At 35.8% G+C, this 25,507-nt stretch overlaps 1 protein-coding gene across 3 annotated transcripts in view; it reads left to right on the top strand.

Moving 5' to 3' along the window:
* Window positions 1-25,507, top strand: part of LOC150086931 (hepatocyte growth factor receptor-like) — a 193,660-nt gene that overhangs the window by 67,372 nt on the left and 100,781 nt on the right. For all 3 annotated transcript variants that reach the window (XM_090372829.1, XM_090372831.1, XM_090372830.1), the window contains exons 4-7: window positions 1,386-1,523; window positions 7,345-7,515; window positions 10,211-10,362; window positions 19,746-19,884. In XM_090372829.1, the coding sequence (XP_090228955.1) occupies window positions 1,386-1,523; window positions 7,345-7,515; window positions 10,211-10,362; window positions 19,746-19,884 (600 nt within the window). The remainder of the gene's footprint in view (window positions 1-1,385; window positions 1,524-7,344; window positions 7,516-10,210; window positions 10,363-19,745; window positions 19,885-25,507) is intronic.

The raw sequence follows: 25,507 nt of genomic DNA, 5'->3' as shown, positions 1-25,507 counted from the left end.
AATAATAGTTTCGATAGCGTATTATGCATGGATACTGTCGTTTCTTGCAGATCTTTGATCCCCCCCTTTGTGAATTGGGGATACATTGCAAATCTCCAATCCGTGAGGAAATCCCATGAGTCTAAGGATGCTCTCGTAATTATGACTGAGGGTTTACTTCCTTCCTTTAATATAACTGGATAGATCCCATCCACCCAGGTGCCTGGGATTTTATGCTCACGCATCTACAAGATGCGTGAGCATAAATTACATTATTCATGATTTTGGTTCTAGCTGTTCGAAATTTAGTAGGTGTTGTCAAAGATGTTTACGCATAAAACATTGTTCATGCATACAGGGTATAGACGCAATTTTTTTTTTTATTTTTGGACTTTTACTTCATTCAACCAATATCTTTTGGACATATTTTTTTTCTTTTACGTATTATTATTTTTTAAATGAAACCCCCAAGCATGAAAGGTTTTAGAACCTAATACTTAATACGTATGGGCTGTAGGTTGAGAAGATAGAAGATTTAGTTTGTTGATGTTATACTTGAATTTCTGTAGGTTCTCGTTTTTGGGAAATATATGGGAAGGAAGGTTGTTTCAGAAGAAGTAAAAATGATAAACAAGGAAGCAAAAAAGTTGGTTTTGTGTTTGGAGTTGAACAGTGAATGGATGTTATCTGGTTGCAGCATGTGTTCAGACTGGTTTGAAAGAGAGAGTGTTGGGGGGCAGAATCACAGATGCCAATTCAGAACAGCATCCATGGAAGTATCTATAGTAAAGACGTGCTATAGAAACTGAAATTCTGTGAAACAAAGACTGGATAGACTTTGTATGAGATGAGATTAATTTAATTGACTGCCTTCTTTTGGATGGAGTTGAGAAGCTTGAGAGAGGTTTGGGGCACTCCCCCAGATGTGAGAACAATATTTCATGGTGCAGCAGATTGGGATTTGTACAAAGTCTAGAAGAAAAGTAATGCAGAAGCAAAAAAAGAAACCCCAGTTTTTTTGGATTGTAGAGGAAGCAGTATGTGCTTATGGCAAGTGAGATTAGAAGTGTGATTTTTTATTTTAAGATTAATTTCACTACTAGACATGGTGGCTTATCAGCCATCATGCCTAGTGGTGAAAAAGTAAGTCTAATTATGTAGCAACAAATTTCTCATTAGAATCTCAAGTATTATACCATTTTTATGATATCAGTAAAGATTTTACTAATTTTTTTTTTTTTTTTCATGTGGGCTGGAAAATGTTGAATATTACTGATCACCCTGTGTTTATATGTACAGTGATTTAAAACTTTTTATGGTTACTTAGCTTATGCCAGTAAGAAACAACACATTCTTATTGCACCAAGCACTTGAATTTTTTTTATATAAAACCTTTTTAATTTTAGATGCTGCTAGAGAGGAAAACTCAACAACAGTTATACAGTGTGAATATTGCTGATTCTAATGCTGAAGACAAAGCCATCCAAAGTTCTAATGCCTTTGATTCACAGCACCATTCACTCTACTTACTCTCAGGAAATAAGGTAATGTTTTAAGTATAAGCATCTTAACAAAGGAAATAAATTTTTTTTGTTGACTTTGTTGACTAAAACTAATTTTAGTTCAATACCATGCTTGTTCAACATTTGTTTTTTTGAATTGCTTAATTCCTTAAAACCAGTTAAATTTATGGGCAAAATGTATTTTTAACCTATCAGTGAGGCAACTCCTCTGTTAATCCCAAATTTTAATTTTTATTTCCGAAAATTTTTTTTTTTTTTTTTTCAATTTTTTCTTATATATGATCAAACACTATTACACTTTTACTAATGGATTGCAATACTTATTAAGTGGTAATTTATTTTTTTAATGAAAATTTTAAATAAAATATTTTATTTTTACACATGATATTTCCAACAAAACAAAACTTGTATCAATTCTAATGAAAGAAAAGAGAGAGAGAGAGAGAGAGGGAGAGAGGGAGAGAGAGAGAGAGAGAGATTTTGTGCAAATTAAAACACAGATGTTATTATTCACTTTAGAAGAATAGACTTATAGTAGAAGTCTGCTTTGAAGTAGTATAATCTAGCATGTATCTGTGCCAGTTTAATAGGTAATACAAAGTAAATATAATATGAATGTATGTATAGTATAATAAAATGTGTGTAAAAGTGTGGTGGTGATCTTTTAGTGAAGCGTTTCCCAAACATTTTTAGTAACAGAACACTTTTCATCTCACAATATATTTATGAACACTTTTCATTGCACAATATATTTATGAACACTTTTCATTGCACAATATATCTACAGAAAACTTACGAAACACTAGTTTAGCAGGAGCCAAAGAACTGTTTGCTAATATTTTATTACACACTGTGCATCAGGAGCATCTTTATTTCCAACACATGTAAAGCCAAAATTCATATACCTGTAATCATACGTATGTTTTGGTCTTTTATTAGTTGGTTCCTGTTTTTTCACTTCGAATTTTTGGGGAACAAAAGTCTTTGATTGTTCATCCTCACTTTGAAGTGTGACAATATTATGTTCGTTTGCATCAACCACAGTTGCAATACTAGAAGTACTTGCTTCTCGTTTTAAAGTTCCTTTTTTCAACCAAAAATCGATTTATTTATTTTAATTATAATAATATTTTGAAATACTGATAATTATCAAAAAATATGTATGCAAGGAAGTGAGTTTAGTTATGATATTGGTTTGCTTCCCCCTCACCTTCAACCCATGTACTCCAGGCAGGCTAAATTACATATGAATGGCTTATTAGACCACTATTGCTACTTTTTCGTAGATGTCATTACCCACAGAGTAGCAAGATATCTTACTACTCTGTGTCATTACCCCTACGCATACTTTTTTATGCAAAGCCCGCCAAAATAAAGTGTTCTGTGGTCTATTTGATTATTAGTCTATGCCAGTATATTAATAACCAAAAAAAAAAAAAAAGAGTTAAAATTTATACATATGCTACAAATATGCAAAACTTATTTAGAGTAAGACCCCCATATCACGGGGGATACATTCCAAGACCTACTGTGGACGGCTGAAACCGTGTATATTAATCCCAGTCATTCATATCTGGTGAGTATGGGCTTGGTACACCTAGGGTCCTGAGCTGGATATCATCATTCTTCTCTTCTCTTTCTTGGTGATTCCTTTCTACTTCTCTCTCTCTCTCTCAGGGTAATAGGGAAATTTTTTTTTTTTGGCTGGTGCAGCATAAGCCTCAGGCTTCCTTGCACCATATGGCTAATAATAATAATAATAATAATAATAATAACCAAAAAAAAAAAAAAAAACCTTCCCATTTTGTCCATCCAGTCACTCCAAATGTTTCTCAAGTTCAGTCTTAAATTTATTTAAGCTATCAACTTCCACAACAACAGATGGAAGTCTGTTCCAGCAATCAACTACCTGCTGGCTAAAGGCAAACTTCCACACATCTATTCTACAACTGTCTTTCCTCACTTTGAATTTATGCCTCCTCAGGTTCTTATTCTGAGCAAGTGGAAGCATCCCGTCAGCATTGAGCCTGCTCAAACCATTCAAGGCCTTATACACCTTAATCAGGTCACCTCGCAGGTGCCTAGTCTCCAGGCACTGCAGTTAGCAGAACTTAAGCCTTTCTTGGCTAAAGCACTCCTTTGTTCCCTTTACCAGTCTTGTTGCCCTTCTTTGTACTCATTCTAGCAACTCTATATCCTTCATAAAATGAGGCCTCAAGACTTGTACACAGTATTCAAGGTGTGGCCTGACTATTTGCCTTGTACAGTGGGATAATCACCTCCTTGTCCCTGCTAGCAAAATTCAGAGCCCTTCTGCATTGCTCAGAAAACTTCATATCTGACTGCACAATTACCCCCAGGTCTTTTTCATTCTCCACTTCCCTGATTGTAGTACCACACAGTTGGTACATTTCTCTTCGGTTACTGCTACCCTTATGCAGTACTATGCATTTGTCAATGTTAAACTTCAGTTGCTACTTCTCAGCCCATTTGCCCAAATTATCTAGATCCTGTTGCAGTAGCATACTGTCTTTAGTCGTTAACGACCCTGCCAACCTTTGTGTCATCTGGAAACTTGGACATTAAGCATGATATACCCTCATCAGTATCATTGTTGAATACACAAAACAACAATGGACCCAGCACCGAAGCCTAGGGAACTCCACTAATAACATTAGTCCACGAAGAGCAGTGTCCATTTATTACCACTCTCTGTTGTCTCCCACTCAACCATTCCTTTATCCATTGTAGCAACTTACCCTTAATGTCATACCACTCCAATTTGTATAGCAGTCTTCCATGTGTAAAAGGTAAAAGTATCAAAAGGTTTTCTGAAATTCAAGTATAAGATATAAAAATTATTTTTTGCATCTAGTTCCTTTGTGACCACATCATAGTATCAAATCAGATTGGTGAGACAAGTCCTCCTGTTAACAAACCCATGCTGTGTCTTAACTATTACTGCAGTCTTGTCTAGATGATCCCGCAATGCTTCCTTATCCAGTGACTCCCCGGAACACAAGTTAAACACAAGTTATTATTTTCCCCAGAATACAAGTTAAACTAACAGGTCTATAGTTACTTGTGTCACCTTTTGAACCCCCTTTGTGAATTCGGGATACCTTTTCACACCTACAATCCATGGGAACCTCCCCTGAGTCCAAGGAAGCTCTCATAATTATGGCTAAGGGTTTGCTTAGTTGCTTTGCTGCCTCCTTTAATATAACTGGACAGATCCCATCCACTCCAGGTGCCTTTCTTATGTTTAACTTCAACAATTTCTCCTCCACTTTGCTCTCAGTTATTACAAAATCATTAAGTATCCTGCTACAATTTGATAAACGTCTGGCATTCCCCTCCTTGAATAACTTCTCATGTCTGAATGTAGATGCAAAATACTCATTCAGTTTATCAGCTACCTGATCAGGATCATCAATAGTCGAACCATCTATGTTAAGTGGCCAAATCAGATTTATCCCTTTCCTTCCAAATTTTATTATTATTATTATTAGCTATATGCTGCACCAGACAAAAAAAAAAAAATTTTTTTTCTGATTTACCCTGAGAGAGAGAGAGAGGGGGGGGAATCACCACGAAAGAGAAGAATGATGATACCCAGCTCAGACTCTGGGTGCGTCAAGCCCATACTCACTAGATGTGAGCCTCTTTGCCAAATATTTCTCCTAATCTGCCTTAGCTTGCCTAACCTCCTTTGTGACTTGATTACAGACTAGCTGATATCTGCTATAGGCTTCTGTGTCACCTGATAATTTATATGCATCTCATGCATTTTTGCATTTTTCTTCCCTTCCACGAGCCCAATTAATCCATCTGACATCCTAGACCTAAACCTTGAACAGTATTTCTTAGTTGGTATGAAAATTCTAGTAACCTCCAAGATTAAGTCCCTGAAGGCTTCCCATTTAGATTCGCCATTAGTAATATTATCAGTTGATCCCACTGTATAGAATTTAAAAACTGTCTGAGACCACTGAAGTCACCTTTACCAAAGCAAAAACCTTTCCCTTTACCCTTGATGGTAGTTTCATCTTTAAGTAAATCCCAAATCAGTACACTGTGATCACTGTGTACACTACTTCTCAGGAATGTGATTTTTAAATTGGGAGATTACCATATGTTATATCATTATTTCTTTTATTTTTTTGTTGTGCATTCAACCAGTGTAATGTTATTTATTACAGCGAGGCCTCACATAACGCGAATTCGATTAACGCGAATTCGATTAACGCTATTTGAAAAATTATACCACTTTTCACTTTACACGATGCAAATTTCCAATTAACGCGACCTTTTTTTTTTATGCGATAGTTGAAAAACATTTGAATCGCGCGTTAAGCTTACCGTGAGTCATACGGTCAATAAACAAACGTTTGCCTGCTGCCCACCTCGGTGTGTGTTCCATCAACCATCGGAAGAAGACGTGTTACTTGTTTGTCTCCTACTAATAAAGTCAATGCACACTTTCATAAAAATTCAAATTTTGAAATGAGTCAGATGAAAATGTTACCGCGAAGTAACATTAATAAATATCGCAGAGAACCTCAAACAAAAGGTTTGAGGTTCTCTGCAATATTTATTTCGCCAGGGCCCAGAGAAGATTGTTGTTGGCTATCGGAAATTGATTGATGAAAAGAGAAAGTCAACACTGTTCAAATATTTCCGCAACAGTCATTTCTTCATTGTGTATTTTACGTCAGAGGTTCCCAAACTTTCTCAGTTCATGGCTCCCTTAGTGTCTCAGTAATTTTTTCAAGGCGCACCCAGACCAAAAGAAATACCTAACAATTTTGTTTAGTAGTTAGGTCCAAACAACTTAATAAGAAATGCTGAAACTGTGAACTACCTCAAGCTAGTAGTTCGCACGGTGTCCGACAGATGTCGAGTATGGTTGTGTTTCCCTTGAACATTTAAAATATTCCACGGCACACAATTTGGGAACCGCTGTTTTATGCAATAAACATTAATAGGTGGTAGATGACTTTCATCAACCAGTGAAATACCACCACCACTTTGCTTATTGGAGGCTTGAAGTGGTGAAACCCATGTTTAGTCTCTAGAGCAAAGTTTCCGGCATCCCCCTCCCCCCATACTTCTCCTTCAACCCATGCATGGTACGAAGTACTATAGGTTTTGATACCTGTCGTGTTTGGGGTTTTTCATAAAAAAAAAAAAAATTTAATTCCATAATTATTTTCGTTATCTTTTACATTGTATACAGTTAAAAAGTTATTTAAAAGGTATTTTTAAAATTCTTTATGGACATTCCAGAAGGTCAAGGACCAATTATAATTTTTCCTATTGATTATTATGTTCAATTAATGCGTTTCTGTTTTGTGCGATGCGCTCGCGGGACGAATTAATCGTGTTAATCGAGGCCAGCCTGTACTTACCTTTTGTTATGTTTATAGGCCACTGTAAACATAACAAAAGGTAAATAATAATGTTTATAGAAATGAACATTGCAAAAATTTAAGGTTGTATAACTTCATAAGAGTTATTTAAAAATGCTTCCAGGATTTTTATTTGTATTTCCCAATAAAAGATCCTTGACATATTGATCTTCATTTTAGAATCACCATGTAGAACTGGAGGTAACTGTGGTTATCTCCAGTTCTAGGGCTGATTCAAACATTGATAGTAAAAGAAATAACCTAGCACTCATGCTGTGGTTATTTTTTTTTGCTACCGATGTTTCTATTACAATATCTCTATGATACCATACATTCACATATTATGCTGCTGTTGTAATAATGCAAAAAAACAAATATAGTAAACATTTATTTAAATGTCTAAATTGAAAGGCCTGATTGACATTTTTCAGGTTGTAAAGTTTCCTGTTGGTTCTTGTTCTCCATATACAGAATGCAGTAAGTGTCTAACAGCAGATGACCCTTTGGATTGTGGCTGGTGTGGATCATTTTGTGCTCATTATCATGAATGTGATAATCCAAGTCAGTCATCCCGTTATTATTGTCCACCATACGTTTATGAGGTAAATTGTATTTTTAGTTTGAGTGTTCTAACATATGTATATTTTTAAAAAATAAAATGAAATTATGATTAGAGAAGAGTATTCAATGTATATTTGACCCATACAATAATTAATGACCATAATCTCTTGGTCCAACAATTCAGCTATTTGCCTCCTGCTTGCAGGTTCGTATGGACATACTACTGACTGATGGTACTGCATATTTCGAAAAACCCATATGAGCAAGGTGATCAGTTTTTTAGGTGTGTTTGCATATATGCATAAGCATCTGTTGTCTTTTCCATGTCAATCCATCTCTGTCCATCCATCCATCTGCATGTAATAGAGGGACTCAGAGTGGTGACAGAATCGACAGATTTTCAAGAAGTTTTATATTTGGTTTGTATAGAAAGATTTGTCAAGACATCCCAAATTTCAATAAAGTAGGACAAATAGAAATCTAGTAATTATTTCTTTTTTCCATGCAATTTCTATGGAAAAAAGGAATTCATAGATTAAATGTAGTTTTAATGCAGTATTGTTAGCTTTAGGCAGTCTATGCATGCTTCTCGTGCATTTTTATGTAAGACTCGTGCATCATCACTTGTGAACAGATACATATACACAGAGAGAAAAAAAGAACTTAAACACATATGGGAAAGAGCAATAAAAATTATACGGTTATAATTAAACTGAATGGCTAAGTTTTGAGAATAAAACTGTAGAGTTTTATTAAGTGATCTATAAAGTTATAATCTTAGTAATTAATTGATAAAAAAAAACTATATTTACTTTTCATTTAAGGTAATCACAGAAAAAGAAAAAATAAATAAATAAAATAAAACGTGCCCAAAATATAATGCATTATGTATGTTATTACCTAACTTGGAAGTATTTTAGACATTAATTAATAAAAAAAGTTCAATTAATATCACATATTCAGCATATGTTTTCTTAGTCCTTGGAAAGCTTTTGAGATCAATTATAGCCTCCCCCCCCAATGGAAATCTATTCATATAATGAAAATATATTTCACATATTATTCTAGAATGAAAAGCAGGATCAAGGCCAAACTTTCAACCTGTGTTCTTCTGTTGGTTCTTGGGAAAATTCAGGTCCAGTTGCAATTTCACAGCCTTCACTCCCTATCCCCATACAAAAATCGGCATAAATGAAAGTAGGTTTTCACATTAATTGACAAGAAAAGTGCAGATTGCTCCAAACTTTCAAACGAATTGAAAGGAATTCGTTTAAAAAATGTTTTGCTGACATACAACCACAATGACATCTTCAATGCTGATGAAACTGGAGTCTTTTTTTTAAATTGCTATCGGATAAAACACTTAAAGGCCAGAAATGTAGCTGTGGAAAAAAGGCCAAGTAATGGATTACCATTCTCCTAGCAGCAAACATATCTATCACAGAGAAGCTTCTTCTTTTAATCATTGGGAAAGCTCAGACGCCTCAATGCTTCTTTAAATGTTTGAAGACATTACCAGCTATGTATTGAGCAACCCAAAAGGCATGGATGATATGACAAATCTATGAAGAATGAATCAGAGACTAAGATAGCAGATCAGATAGCAGGATGAGTGAGAATATAAAAATTTTGCTGTTTGTGGATAACTGTACCCCTCATTGTCAAGTAAACAACCTACGTGCAATCACTGTTGAGTACTAACACCAAATATGTCATCAATTCTTCAGCCACTGGATATCAAGATGTAATCCAACATTTTAAGAAAAACTACTGAAGGATGCCATTAAACAAAATTATGCTATGTCTTGAAAGCAAAATTCAATGTGAAGAAGACATCCTACAGGCAATGTATTTATATGTTTCAGCATGGGATGAAGTTGATGAAAAAGAGATTACCAACTGCTTCAAATATGCTGGATTTACCACCTTGAATGATGCAATGTGTGAAGTTTTGCATGCTTCTTCCTCTATTAATTGTGAAGAACAGTCTGATAATAGGGAAGAAATATTTGAGGATGTGTGCCATCACCTAAAACTTACAGGAAAACTTAAGCTTCAAAGATTATGCAGACATTGAATGTTTCAGAATATGCACAAACGAAGAGGAACTTCTGGAATTTGTAGTGATGAAGATGAACCTACTGCGGTTCAACAAGAAGTGTGGTTGAACAAGAAGTTTCAGTGAAAGATGCTCATCAAGAATTAGAACTTTTATGTCGATTTTTTTTTAAAACCCAGCCTAAATGCGAAAGTGAAATAACTGCTATTGCATACTTTCATAATTCTCTTTTAAAACATGCTCTACCATTGAAACACTGTGTTTTGACAGATTATTTTAAAGTATGAAACAATTCTCATGTTAGGTGTTGATAGGTATGTGGAACCTTACTACACTCTACAATCAATGCAAAATTTACAATCATAATTTTCTTGTTTAATACTGTAGTACATATTATAAATAAGATTATACTATATTGTATTAGTGGAATTACATTAAATGTTCAAGCTTTTACTTGTTTTGTTGCAGATTTTATGAATGATCGATATAACGTCCTTCGATATAATGACCATTTTTCTCATTCTCCTGGAGGGTCATTATATAGAGTTTCGACTGTATTTATTTACAATGATATTTTCTTTATAAAACGTTTATGAATAGTTTAGTAAGTGTTGGTCATTTAAAAAAAATAGAATTTTTTTTGGTAGCTTATCTACAGTTGTTTTGGATTATTTTAGATATCACCAAAAGAAGGGCCTATTTATGGTGGTACTCTACTTACAATAACTGGGGATAATTTTGGCACTGCTCAAAGTGGAGAACATTCTGCTAGCATCAATGTAACTGTTGCTAATATTGCTTGCGAAATTATTACGTGGGGATTTAAGATGTAAGTATTGTTTTATTTGTTGCTCAAAATAAAGTTTTTTTTAGATTTAGGTACAGATAAGGGCTAGACTTGTTATTGAAAAATTCTGTGCTAATTTATTATTAGAAATTAAGCATCATTCTATAAAATATTAAAAACAGCACAATATTTCAAATATTTCAATAATTTTCCCTCTTAATTATACCTATATCAAATTACATAACATTAGTAACTAGAACAGTGATTCTCAAGTGTGATCACCATGGCTGCATGTTGTCACCAATTACTTTCAGAAGTAAATAGATTTAAGATGTTATCTAGTTTGTTTCGACCATGGTATTTCTTTCAGATATTGAAATGGATATGAATGAAAATGTTATTTTGATCTCCATTTCCAATGGAAAATTAGGCAGTTACATAGGGACACTGACATTATAGGAGTGCTGGTATATCTAAGGGTATGTGATATGGTTATCAATAGATGAAATGCATTCTTAATCTCATCCCTCCCATATATTTCCTCTTTATATTCATGTTGGTTAGTTGCAGCCTTATTCTTACTTAAACCAAGCTGCAATCAGATTACAACCAAATTGCAATCAGTGGCATAACTACAGAAAACCAGCATTACCAAAAATATAAACCAATGACCTTCATTCAGAATCAGGGCAACCAATATAATATTGCCTGTAGTTAAATTGTTATAATCTCTAGTTCTTAAATCTTTAGATATCACAAGGACATAACTAAATTATTTCAGAATGGAAGTGCATTTACATTTAAGTGACCAGTAATCTAGTTGCCCTCCCACCCCTCCCCGTGCTTCTGTACATATGTGACTAGAGCTTGTCCCTTTTATGCCATATCAGTAGTTTTATACCAAACAAATGCAGAGGCCCCAATCTTTGGGTCAATTTAAACGTAAAGTAAAAGTAAAAGAGATTTAATCAGGAGAGTGACCTTTAGCCTTGTGGCAGAGATGGGGCATCAACCCCCACCACAAGTTACTGTCCCCACCACAAGAAAGTAGATCACCACTATCTAAGCCTCTCTGCCTCTCTAAATGACAGTCTGGTTACATCAAACCTACGTGGTCTATCACATACAGGTACTTTAACACCTATTAAATTCTAATAGATGTTAGATATTAACAACATAGGGCTGGGAATCCCCAGCCCAACAAAATAGGACTGTCAATCCTAAAGGCAAGATCTTATCTGCCTAAGCGATGTCCCATGGACATCATATCAGCTCCATAAAATGACAGTCAACCAGTCAATTTGGCCTCTCCCAGGGTGAACCACTGGGTCATCATCTCACTCTCGGAGTAAAGAAGCAAAGCTATTCGTAATCCATCCTCCTTTGAATGGCATCATGTTGTGTCCTGACTTCTTGCTCAAAGTCAGGACACAACATGCTCCAAGGAGAGCATGCTGCTGTCAGTAGATAGAAATGCAGCAAAAGTTTGATGCCACAACACCAAATAACAGTCATTTTGATATTTTAAATAACATTGAAATTTATTTACATATGACATTCATTCACATCCTTTATCATTCTCCCAATGCCACTAATCACTTGAAACCCTTTGACTTCCTGTCTTTGAAACTTGACTTTCCCCAGTCCAATTTTCCCAACACTAAGGTAATTTTCCTTGGTAATTTTAATGTTCACAACTCCAAAAGATCAAGCGTGTTGGCTGTGTAGTTAGGATTGTCTGGTATTTTGGTAGGTAAATGAACAATCTGTGGAGAATGATTGAGGATGTGGCTGAATATCATATTTAAATAACATTTTAATATTATTTAAAATGTCAAAATGATTGTTATTTGGTGGTGTGGCATAAAACATTTGCTGCACTTGATTTTCTCCATTCCAATTTTCCCAATGCTGGGGTAATTTTCTTGGTAACTTTAATGTTCAAAACTCCAAAAGATCAAGCATGTTGGCTCTGTGTTAGGATTGGCTGGTACGTAAATGAACAATTTGTGCGAGGTCCTTAGTAATCACAAAAGCCTCAGCATCTTGACCAGCTGGGTCCATGTAAGTAGAAAACAGAAGCTTTTGCAATTACTAACGACCTTGCACAGATTGTTCATTTACATACCAGAATACCGGACAATCCTAACCGTACAGCCGACACGCTTGATCTTTTTCTCACAAACAGCCCTTCTAAGTACATGGTCGAAGTGAGTGGTCCTTTAGGCACCTCAGATCAAAACTTGGTGATTGTCAATTCTGTAATGGAGCCTTTATTTCATGGCTATTCCCAACCTCATATTGTTTGGCATTTCAAGAATGCCAAATGGGATGACCTGCTCGATTTCTTTTCTTTGGTCGGATTACTGTTTCAAAACTTCTGATGTCAAAATTTGCTCAGATCGTGTCAATGAAATAATTTGTTGTAGGAATGGAATCCTTTATTCCACACTCTACTTTAAAATCTCGTCCTTTATCTAAACCATGGTTTTTCAATAAACGTGCTAAGGCTGTTCAAGAGAAGAATGTTGCATATCGTAATTGGCGTGTTTATAATTCTTCAGTTTCATTTTCTGCCTACACCAAAGCTTGCAACAATTGTAAAGCAGTTATTAATCAGTGCAAACTAGATTTTGAACAGGCTAAGAGTAGAAAACTTGCTTCTTGCCCTAATGGTAGCCAAGCATTCTGGTCTCTTGCCAAAGCTATTGGCCGCAACTTTCGCCCATCTCTGCTCCCACCTGTCCAAACCAGATAGTTCTGTTGTCACTTCAGCCAAGGATAAAGCTGACCTGCTAGCATCCCATTATTCTTCCAACTCATGTATTAATGATCTTGGTAAAACACCTCCCACCATCCCCAACACACTCCATTAAATGCCTCCTGTGGTCTTCTGTCAAAAGGATGTCAGAAGGATTTTGACGAATCTTGATGCTAAGTAAGCTCCAGGTTCTGATGGTATTTCTCCACTTGTTCTCAAAACCTGTGCTCCTGAACGTACTCCTGTTCTTTGCTGCCTTTTTTAACTTTCTTATTCCAAAGGTGATTTTCCTTCTGCTTGGAAATTTGCTCATATCCAGCCAGTTCCTAAAAAGGGTGACAAATCCCTCCCATCCAATTATTGTCCCATTGCAATTACTTCTACTTTTTCTAAAGTAATGGAGAAATCAATTAACTGCCAACTCTTAAACTACCTAGAAACCTTCCGTCTGATGAATGATCACCAGTATGGATTCTGTCAATGTCGATCCACTGGTGATATTATGGCTTTTGTTACCCAGTTATGGACTATTTCAATGGAAAAGTTCAGTAAAACACAAGTTCCTCTTCACATCTCAAAGGCTTTCGGTCATGTTTGGCATCAAGGTCTTCTAAACAAGCTTCCATCTTATGGTTTGCCAACTGTTTTTTGTAATTGGTTATCCAGTTTTCTCCCTGATCGCTCACTGAGGGCGATGGTAGATGGCTCTCTGTCTTCTAACTTCTCCACTAATGCCGGTGTCCCCCAAGGTTCAGTTCTTTTCCCCCACTCTTTTCCTCTTGTATATTAATGACCCTCTTCCCTTGACCGGTAATCCTATCTATAATTTTGCTGATGACAGCACATTGCATTCCACTTTCCATTTTGAGAAACCTTGCCCTGCTCAATCAGCTTCAACTTCTCAAATATTCGCTACCAATTCCTTTAATGCCGATCTTCAGGTAATTCTCCAGTGGGGCAAACACAACTTAGTTGATTTCAATCCTTCTAAAACTCAGTCTTGTCTTATATCTCACGAAAAGGATTCTTCTGCTCCTATGCTTATCTTTGGTGACACTCTGATTTCTAGGCAAAATGATATATCTCTTTTGGGGATTACCCTGACTTCTAATCTCTCTTGGCACAAGCACATTACAAATATTGCTTCCTCTGCATCTAAAAAACTTGGTTTTCTCTTTTGCTCTCGGCTTTACTTTTCTTCCAAACAGCTGTTCAGTCTGTACAAATCACAAATCTGCCCTACTGTGGAATATTGTTCCCACATCTGGGGCAGTGTCCTCAAAACCTGTCTCAGGCTTCTAGATTCCATTCAGAAGAGGGCAGTTAGGTTAATTAATGACTCCTCTCTAACAGAGTCTCTCCACTCGCTGTCTCATAGATGTACTGTTTCTGCTGCATGCCTTTTCTACAGATACTTCCATGGGCACTGTTCTTCTGAATTGGCTTCTATAATTCCCACTCTCTCTTTCAAAACAGTCCAAACACGTGCAGTTCCGAACGAACACGAACTATCCAACTTCAAACTTACAGAACCAACTTTTCGTCTTCCTCATTTATTCATTCAACTGCTTTCTTTGCTTTATTTTTTTCCTTCTTTGCTTTCGTGCACTTTTCATTCCACCAGTAGTTGAAGTGCCGTCGGGTTGGGGGGTTTGATAATGGAATTGAGTATTTCGCTGCAACTAAAAGACAGGATGTGATATAATCGGTTACTTTATCTATAGGCCGTAGCTGAATAGTTTCTTTGTCCAGAGTGATTGCTGATTGAAATTTGGCCCATTTGGCTTTATAAAATTTCCATTTCCTGCAGGGTTGGTTTAATGGTGGTTGTGTAGTGAGCAAGTTACAGACAATTGGAAAGTGGTCACTGCCCATTGGATCATCCATAGCAGACAACTGAATGACTGGAAACAGTATCGGAGAACAAATCGAGAGGTCAATTGCAGAAGTCTGTCCAGTAGGTAACTGTATGTGGGTGTGTGTACCACTATTAAGAATGGTAAGGTTTTGTTTATCTAGTAGAGTTTCAATCAGTCAGCCCTGTCTATCTAATTTATAGGATCCCCATAAAGGGTGATGGCCATTGAAATCCCCTAGCAAGCAGTTTGGGGAGGGTAGCTGTATTAAAAGTTCTTCGATATCTTTATAAGAGTAGGTATTATTTGGTGGGAGATAGACTGAGACTAGTCTATCTCCCACCAAAACGCAATCTGACTAACCAGACACACAGCAATGGCTTCAATTTGGGTTTGAAGAATGATTTGGCTAGCAGGGATCTTTGAGTTAATCAAAATAGCTACACCACCACGAGCAGAGTCGGATGTATTCCGATCTCTTTGATAGATTGAGTAGTTTTTTATAGAAACAAAAATTTGAGCAGTTAAATAGGTTTCCTGCAGACAGAAACCTACTGGAGAGTAGCGTCTAATTAAGTACTGAATGTCGTTGATGTTGCCTCGAAAGCCTCTACAATTCCACTGTAAAATATAAGGCATTATTTGAGTTTAGAAGACGCTGTACTTGACGTGGCTGTCTTGTGGCATTCTGGCTTTGGTTTATCTCTTTTTTGAAAGGTGGGGCGACCTATGTCCATATCTTTTTCTTCTACAAATATTTAAAGAATCGGATCTTTCTGTTTGGATGAGTACTCTGGATCCACCGATGTCTCCTGAATAATCTGTTTTGAAGTTGTACTAGGATTATTTGGAGTAGTAGCAATTACTGGCAGATGAGGAGATTTTGCTGGAATCGTAAGAGGCATATTACTTCCTTTGTCTGAGTGCTTCAGGGTATTGGACTGCTGCTGAGAAAGGACAGCTCGAGCCCAGTCGGAAATTAATATGTTGGATGGAACAGTAACATCAGTTTTCGTGGCTATTGTTTGATATTTTTTTGGCAATACTGGCATAGGTACAGTTAGGTATACTGGGTGCAATTAATTTTCTTGCTTCCTGATAACTAATTTTGTTTTCAACTTTATATTTTACAATTTTTTTCTCCATTTTCCACTTCTTGCATGTTTTAGAGTAAGCAGGATGGTTACCCTTGCAATTAGGACAAGTAATTTCTTTTGCCGAACAGTCATTTTGACTGTGATCAGATCTGCAGTTGGAACAAGCTGGGTTCCCTTTTCATGCCATCTGAGAGTGGCCATACTTTTGGCATTTATAGCATCTCAATGGATTAGGAATATAAGGACAATGTAGATAACCTGCTTTTACTGATGAGGGTAGATTTGGACTGTTAAAGGTTGTGAATGATATTTCTGGTGGTTGTGAGTATATTGTCTCTTTTAGTCATAATTCTTTTGACAGCAATTATGTTTTGTTTCTTTAGCTCTTCTTTAATTTCTTCTTCTGTCACATTCAAAAGGTCCCAACTAGATATAACACCCTTAGATGTATTTAGGGTTGCATGAGGAGTTACCTTTACTAGAATTTTATCAAAGTTTGTCACTTTTAAGAGTTTTTCAGAATGCCTGCGGTTGACAGTTTCTACTAGTAAGTCCCCTGATCGCAGTCTCTTAACCGTCTTGGGAGACCGTGCAATACTTTCCAAGTGTTTTTGGATTAGAAAGGGGGAATAGCTTACTAAGAGGCTGTTCTGATAATGAATGCATTATTAAAAATGCAGGAAACTCAGTCACAGAGGAAATGGTTTTTAACCTCTTTGCTTGTGAAGAGTCATGTTCATGTTCTGTGTCTAGCCGACTGCTTGTTGGTTCTAAAGAAGAAACATATTTTATTCCATCTTGGCTCGTTTTAGCCCCTGGCAGATGAACTTTTCTGCCAAGGTTACCGGCCCCGCCACGGGAAGGCAGGAGCAGTGCCTGGAGTGACCAAGCGAAATTAGTAGGAGTTAGTCTATTAGATATGAAAAAAAAGAAAGGTTACTTTCCTTCCTTGCTCTCTACCAGTACTTTTGATACAAGAGCTACTAAATAAAAGGATTTCTCAACGAGAGGAACATAAAAGAGAATGCAGAATTCACCTATCAAAAAGTCGCAGTGAAAACACAAAAAGAAATCACTCAGTCACAATCGCTTGGCACCCGGGGCCTTGTCAGAACTAAACTTTATACTACCACAGAAACATTTCATTTGCATGTTTGTGTGTTTGCATGCATGCACATATGCCATACATACCTAAAATAATGAAATTATTTTAGGTATGTATGGCATGTATGTATGTATGTTCACTTTTATTATGTATCCAATTTAAACCATCAAAAAATAGTACCATAGAATTTGAACATAAGGCTTTATTGCAAAGTAAAAACATTATGATTGTTATTCTTTTTTTTTTTTTTTTTTTTGATTGAGTAACATAATATTTTTGCTTTCTTTACTGTTTTTTAAAAGCTATTTAATTTCCACTTTAATAAAGGGGAATCTTAATTATTCTTGTTGTGATCATTTGATTTTCCATTCATATAAATTTTAAATTTTTTTGTCTTGGCAGTGACATTATTTATTTTATTTTATTTATTTTTTCTTAGAAGCCAGTAGGTTGTTGAATGCTGTAAAGGGCAAAACAGAAGTTATATTTATTTGTATTTATAAAATAAATACACCACGAATCCACAATGCATGAACTTCTCTATACACCTTGTACAATTGTTTTTATCGAAACAGCAATAAAGTGTTACACTCTTTTTCTAATCTACGTGGATTTTTTCATCATTACAAAATACTGACAATAAATGCATCATTTTATATTTATGATAAATTAGAACCAGTATATGCAAAAAACAGTTTCAACTGAAAAAAAACATCCAATTATGTCCTATAATTTAATTTTATCTTCTGTTATTGTTTATAAAAATGCAGAATTAGGTTACATACATAATATTTCTCTTACAGGTGATAAATTTCTCTCACAAATCATACGTTTCCTGTGGATGAATTGATTTCTTTGTAGTTGATTATACAGGGTGATTCTGAATTCTACTGACAAACTTTAAGGGGTGTTCGGAGGAAGTATCTGAATGTTTTGAGATAGGGAACCCATGGGTGGTGAAGCCTCCTTGCTATGTAATCGGATAAAATGTGCTGGGCCATATACAAGTCAGTAAGATATGATAATTTCATTATGGTGCATTTAATTATTACAATAAACATGCTTTACAGTAGTTTTTCAAAATGTCGACCATGAAGATCGTAACAAAATGTACAGTGCTGCACCATCGACTGATGTACTCACTATAGCATCCCAGGGGTTGTGTGCACCTCCTCACAGGCTGTGATAATATGAGCAACACGGTCCATCTCAGTTTGAACAGGAGTCTTGTACACCAATCGTTTGATATGCCCCCATAAAAAATAGTCCAGCAGTGTTAGGTCAGGTGATCTTGCTGTCCATGCAACAGGACCACCATGACTGATCCACTGGTGCCCCAACCTTTCATTGAGATGATTCCTGACATCGACGGCAAAGTGTGGTAGTGCTCTGTTGTGCTGAAACCACATAAACCTTTGGATTGCCAGAGGCACAAACTCTAGCAGCTCTGGAAGGACTTCCAGAAAAACTCTATACACAATACCATTCACTTTGCGGGGAAGCATGTAAGGTTCTATCACATAGTCATGTACGATACCTGCCCAGATGTTAACAGCAAATGTATGCTGGTAGGACTGACACAGGACTGCGTGTGGGTTTTCCTCATCCCAGCCGTTTTGGCTATTGAATATTCCCTCTCTTGTGAAGACTGCTTCATCTGTGTGCAATGCATAAGCTGGAAACTGTCGGTCTACTGCACAGCGCTGAAGAAACCAATTGCAAACTCCATTCTGTGTGAAAAATCTTCCAGTAGGAGTGCTTGCACCTTCTGAGGATGGTAAGGGTGCAACTGTTGCTCATGTACAACCCTGTAAACAGTTGATTGGCTTACGCCTAAGGCACGTCCCACATTGAGAGTACTTGTGGGGGAGGATGTTGGCAAATGTATGCAGAATCATTTTTTCCAAATGAGGTGTTCAAACATGCCGTGGACGACCAGTATCGTACATAGGAACACGGAATGATCGAGCTTCTCATAATCATCGGTCTACCAACGAAAATGTGGATGAGGATGCCGTTGCAATGGATATTTCACTTCATAGCATTGTCTAGCTTATCTCCCATCGCAATCAGCTCTACCATAAACAAGGTGCATATCAGCCAGCTCTGCATACGTAAAACGTTCCATCGTACTAACTCTTGAAGTAACTAGCAGAGTGGTGTGTGACACAATGAGGCAACATGAAAGTAGGGGAGTGGAAAGAGGGGCAGTAGTAATGATGCTGGTATAAGACAAAGTTGTATACCTTAAGGGGTATACTATTAAACAAATAAACTCCTATTACTTCAAATCGTGGCTCCGGTGACTGTTGGTTCATTATCTCAAAACATTCAGATACGTCCTCCGAACACCCCCTTAAAGATTTTCTTTAGAGTTCGGAACCACCCTGTATATACCTGTATTGTATAAAAATTGTGAATTTCCTGTGAATAAATTGAATTTTTTTGATTAACTGGCATCCCACTTCTCCATCATTAGCATGGATAATCAAGGTTCCACTGTATAATGTTTTGTAACTTCAGAAAATCAGTTTATTTAAATTAAATATAAAATTTCAAAACACTGTATTGGAAATGCTTAACATGTTTTACATACTGTCTTTTAGGATCGAATGCAGAACTGGTCCTGTATCAAAACCTCAAAATGGACAAGTGATAGTTAATGTTGTAGATCATTCATGGACATCAGAGTTATTATTTAATATAAATGGTAGTGCAACTGCACCTCAAACATTTAGATATGAGGTGAATATGTACAAGTTATTTGAACTTTTAAATTGAGATATAATATCATTTTAAAAGCTGTGCCTTTTTTATAATTTGACGCTTATGTTGCAGTTTGTTTTTATTTAAGTTTTGCTTATTGCATTACATAAGGGAGCATGTGCATATTTGTCTTTACTTGTTGCAATTTATATATCTGTAAAGTATAATATTTAATTAAAATACATTTATAGCAACCACATGGACTGTTTCTCCTTTTTTTTTTTTTTTTTTTTTTGTTTATGGAATTTTTTAGTATTAATACTAGAATGGCAGATCGATGCATGGATGCATACCTTATGTGTAGCAGCTGTTGTATCTTTTAATATCCTTTTTATCCTTGTATGATGTATGGCTTGTAGGATTTTATGCAGGTAATAACAATGATAAATGATAAAATAGCTCTCTCTCTCTCTGCATTTTTTTAACAAATGCAGAATGAGGTCATTTTATTATTTATCGCTTTTTTTTTTTTTTTTTTTAGGAAAAAATTTGGAATTTGATTTTGTAGTTTTCAGATTTCTTTGGTTTTTTCCTTCTTCCTTTCAAGTAATAGGCCTAGTTTCCTGTTATAATGAAATCCCAACTTTCTTGGACTCTATCTCTATATCTTTTTTGGCCTGGGGTCTGTATTCTTGTAGTGTGTTTGGATATTTTCTGCTTTCTGTCCTGTGATTTAACCAGAATTTCTTATATGTGCCAATATAATCTAGAATAGTGGTCATTCTGACTTTTTAAAGTCCATATTTCTTTTCTTATCCAGACATTTCTAGTTTATGTAGTTTTACACATTGCAGGGTGTGAAAGTACAAACTACAATAGGAAGCAAAATTTGAATTCTGCTAAATAGAATTTTGTATTTCTTAACAATTGTTGGTTTTTGTTATTGATGACATATTAAAGATTCCTTATGTGCTGTGATGTAACAACTAGATCATAAGTATAGCGTAGCTTAATTTTCAGTACTCATCTCATAGTAATCCACTTGGTTTGATGAAACTTATAACAGGTACATAGTAGTTATAAAACTTTTAAATTCTGATTATGATTAGTAGCTATTCTTAACTTAGTGTAATTATGAATTTTTAAAAATTTAAAAATTATGAGCTTTAAAACGTGTTAAAATTTGTCTATGAAAGGAAAGTGCACATTCCATTCTTTAGTTGTCTTATTAAATTCATGTATTAAAAATTAAAACGAGATAAAAGCTAATAGCCGTGCACGAGCAACTTTCGAAACCATCCTGAGTTAGCTTTAATGGAATTTTTTAGTTAGCTTTAGTTCCACTAAAGCTAACTGCGGAAGGTTTCGAAAGTTGCTTGTACACAGCTATTAGCTTTTATCTCATTTTAATTTTTAATACATGAATTTAATAAAACAACTATAAAAGGGAATGTGCACTTTCCTTTCTTAGGCAAATTTTAACACATTTTAAAGCTCATAATTTTTAAATTTTTAAAAATTCATAATTACACTAAGTTACAAATAGCTACTAATCAGAAACAAATAGCTACTAATCAGAATTTAAAAGTTTTAGAACTACTATGTACCTGTTATAAGTTTCATCAAACCAAGCGGATTACTATGAGGTGAATGCTGAAAATTAAGCTATGCTATACTTATGATCTGGTTTTTGTTATACATTTGTTTAAAATTAGTAGTTCAGTTATTACTTGTGTTTATCTGATATAGTAGGTGCAGTTGTTTCTTATTTGGCCTTCAAAACTGTTCAAAAATTGAAAGTTGAAGTGAGAAAGGACTGCAGCCATTGTTCAGTTATTATTATTATTAATATTAGTGGCAAATGATGCAAGGAAGCAAGCTTATACAGTGTCACCCAAAAAAAAAAAAAAACACCACTTGCCCCATCTGTCCATCCTCTAATATTTCTAATTCTCTCTTAAATCAAACCAAGTTTGAATAAATCTTTATTCAAACTATTCAATTACACAACACCAAATGGCAGTTTATTTCAGCAATCACCCTCTTGCTGAAACCAAGCAAATTTTCATACATCTATCCCACAGCCATATTTTTCCAGTTTATGTTGTGTGTGTGTGTGTGTGTGTGTGTGTGTGTGTGTCTTGTCTAAGAAAGAGTAAGAATACCATAATCATTAAGTTTACTCAGTTTATTAAAAGCCTTAAACACTCCAATCAGGTCCCTTTGAAAGTGCATAGTTTCCAAGAACTGCAATTTTGTGTTCTTGATTGCTCTTCTCTGCACCTGTTCTAAGAGATCCACATCATTCTTAAAATGAGGCTTCCAGACCTCTTTGCAATACTCAAGATGTGGCATGACCACTGCCTTATAAAATGGAATAATCACCTTTTTAATACAATCATTACATCCTCTGGTTAATCAGTATAATAACAGTATAAACACTATTTAGTTCTTTCTATTATTTTGATATTCATCTATTATTTATACTCCATAAGAATATAAATAATATTAGAAGTTTTTATTAAGTCTGTAAACTATTTATTTCTTTATAATAATGCAAATGTGATTTTATAATGTAACTGTATCAAATTACATAACAGTAATTTCAAATAGCATACGTACTGTACTACTGGTACATAGCTGGGAGCAGTGTAGAATTAGTGTACTCATATGTCTTAGTTTTGTGTGGTAGTTGTAAATTAAATTTAAACTAAAATCATGCTAAATCATAAAGCAAATGGCTCAAAGTAGCAGGAATGCTTTGACCTGAGGGAAGAACTCTGATAGCAGTTTTCCTCCCCAGTTAGAGGTCTCCACAGCAATAGGGAAATGGGAAATATATCGCTTAAAAAGGATAGATGGAATAGAATAAGGGATATCTGCTAGGACAAAAGTTAATAATTTTTCAGAGCAGCTATCATCTTTTAAGGGCAGAAAAGGTGATATTGTTGTACACATTAGTACTTAGTGATATTAAGAATGTTGTTGTTTGGTTTTTAGGAGCATTAGCAACTAAGGCCATATTGCTCCAGGGATATGCAGTGGTCAATCCCTGACCTTTCCGCATCCTCTGTATTTGGTGGACATGGACTCAAACCCCGGTCTAATCAAGAAGTGTGTGCTACGCACTGCTGCTCCTGCCCACCTGGCTACGGAGGTGCCAATATTAAGAATAGGAGAGCTGAAGATTTATGAGGTGATATAGAGTAAAAAAAAAAAAAAAAAAAAAAAAGTCATGAATTAGATTAAATTTGTCTATAATTCTGCACAGATACAACATGAGGGAGTACATGATGAGAGCTTTGTCATTCAGTTCGGCACCAGAGACTGCACAGGGCTCATGGGGTAGAATTTTTCTTAGCATGGTCTGTGTCTGTTAACAGGAGAGGCTGTGTTTGCATGGATGAGATACACTTAAATTGAAAGAATGCTATAATATTTACTATTGAGGCATGTTAGGTAGCTCAAAAAGCTGTTACCTGTTTTTTGGTGGGGGGGATACTGACTAATAGAGTAACAATAACTGCAAGCAAAGTTCTTACTCTGCTTCTATTGAGACTTGCATCAGCCTGGAGGCCAAATTTTGGGGATTGCAAGGCCTGTTGGGGGAAGGGAGTCATGGAACAGACAAATACATGGGTTGTGTTAGGGATACTAAGAGCAAAAAGCATATACTTGTACCAATGCTAGGAGTACAGTAAACAGATCTGATGAATATAAAAGTTCTGGTGAAGTCATCAAATGCAGACATTATAGAGATGTTGGAAACATAGTGCCACTTTGACATAAGGGATGTGGAATTTGAATATAGTGAATTCAAAAAATAGAACAGGAGTTGGGACAAAGTTATGATCTTGGTTAGGAAGTACATGGAAACTAAGTTAGTGCACCCGCTTGATATGAGTGATCAAGTGGGTGCACTATCTTAGTTTCAGTGCAATGCTGAATCAGTTTGGTGTAACAAAAATGGGAGTAGGAATATGTTTTAGACCAAATGACTGTGTTGAATATAATGAACAGCCATACAGACAAATAGACTGGGCCAGAAAGCAGAATGTTTTATAATGGATGATTTTAACTCTTTAGATATTGACTGGAACTTGTGGGTAGGTGGATCACACAGTATCAGGACTCTTCTGGATATATTGGATGACTGCTTTTTACACCAGCATTTTAGAGAGGCAACAAGAGAAAGCAGTGCTCTTGATCTGATTATCAGCAGTGACCATTCATGCATTAAGAATTTATACACATAAAGGAACCACTGTGTGGCAGTGATCATAATATATTGATATGGAATTCTTAACGATATAACTATTGTCAAGGATAAAGGAAAAGGATATTGTTTTGTAAAGGTAGTTACATTGGCTTTAGATAGTTTTTAAATTCTTTTCAGTGAGGCCAACTGATGATGTTATTACTAACTACAAATTTTAAATGGAAACATTAAGGGAAGTAATCATAGAAGCTACTAAGCTTTTTATACCAACCAAAAGATATTGTTCAAAGTTTAAACCTAAATGGACGTCAGATGAACTGATGAGAGAATAAAAATGCACAGAAAGATTATAATTTTTAAGGGGATACAGAAACCTATATTACATATAAACTAATCTGCAATCAAGTCACTAAGGAAGTTAGGCAAGCTAAGGCAGATTGTGAGAAGTCTTTGGCTAAGCATGCAGAAAATTAGCAAAGAATTCTTTGCTTATCCTACAAAGAATTCTTTGCCTTTCCTACACTTGAAGAAGGGGGATGAGCCACATTGGCTGACTACATAAAAAAACAGGTAAAGTGCAGCCATTATCAACCCACTGCAGGATGGAAGCCACCTCAACAATTCATGCTGAGGGAAATGGACCATAATCTGCCATGCTGGTCCAGTGCAGGTTGGCAGATCGACCGTATTCAGCAATCAGGGGCTTGAACCCCGGTCTACTCAAAGAGCGTGTGCTACTGCACTCCCGCTCCTGACCACTCGTCTACGGAGATGGTATAACCAGTGCCACCATGATATGGTAGGCATCCAGGCCTAGGGTGCCATTTGGGTAGGAGCACTTTGCGGTCATGTGGATTATTTAAAATGGCCCCAAATACTTGATTTGCCTAGGGTGCAAAAATATCTCATGACAGCACTGGGTATAACTATTGATGAGTCTGTTCAGATTGCTGACAAACTGAATAAGTATTTTGCATCTCCATTCACACACAAAGAAGGGTTTAGGGATGAACTTACCAGAAGTATAACAAGTAATAACTGGGAGCTAAATGATTTTGTGATAACTGTGAGAAAAGTGGAAGAGAAATTGTTGAGGCTAAAAGTAAACAAGGCACTTGGGCTGATGAATCTATCCAGTTATATTAAAAGAAGCAGAAGTAGAGGTAATGGGGGAATCAAAGGAAGAAGTGAGTAATCATAAACCTTTAAGTTTGGCTCCTGTTCTGGGAAAATAATGGAGCCAATGATCAAAGAAGTAATGCTGGATCATCTTGACAGGATTGCACTTATACAGAATTGCAGCACTTTCATTAAGGGAAGATCTTGTCTGATCAATCTATTTGGATACTGTGACCTAGTAACAGAAAAACTGGATGCAAAATTAATTTTGACATCATATATTTAGATTTCAGAGAAGCTTGTTATAATTCTACATAAAAGATT

Source organism: Mastigoproctus giganteus, chromosome 4 (assembly GCF_048544385.1).
Source record: "Mastigoproctus giganteus isolate SK-2022 chromosome 4, ASM4854438v1, whole genome shotgun sequence".
NCBI lineage: Eukaryota > Metazoa > Arthropoda > Arachnida > Uropygi > Thelyphonidae > Mastigoproctus > Mastigoproctus giganteus.
Note: the sequence above shows the minus strand (reverse complement) of the source record. Positions and strands in the feature narration are given on the sequence as shown.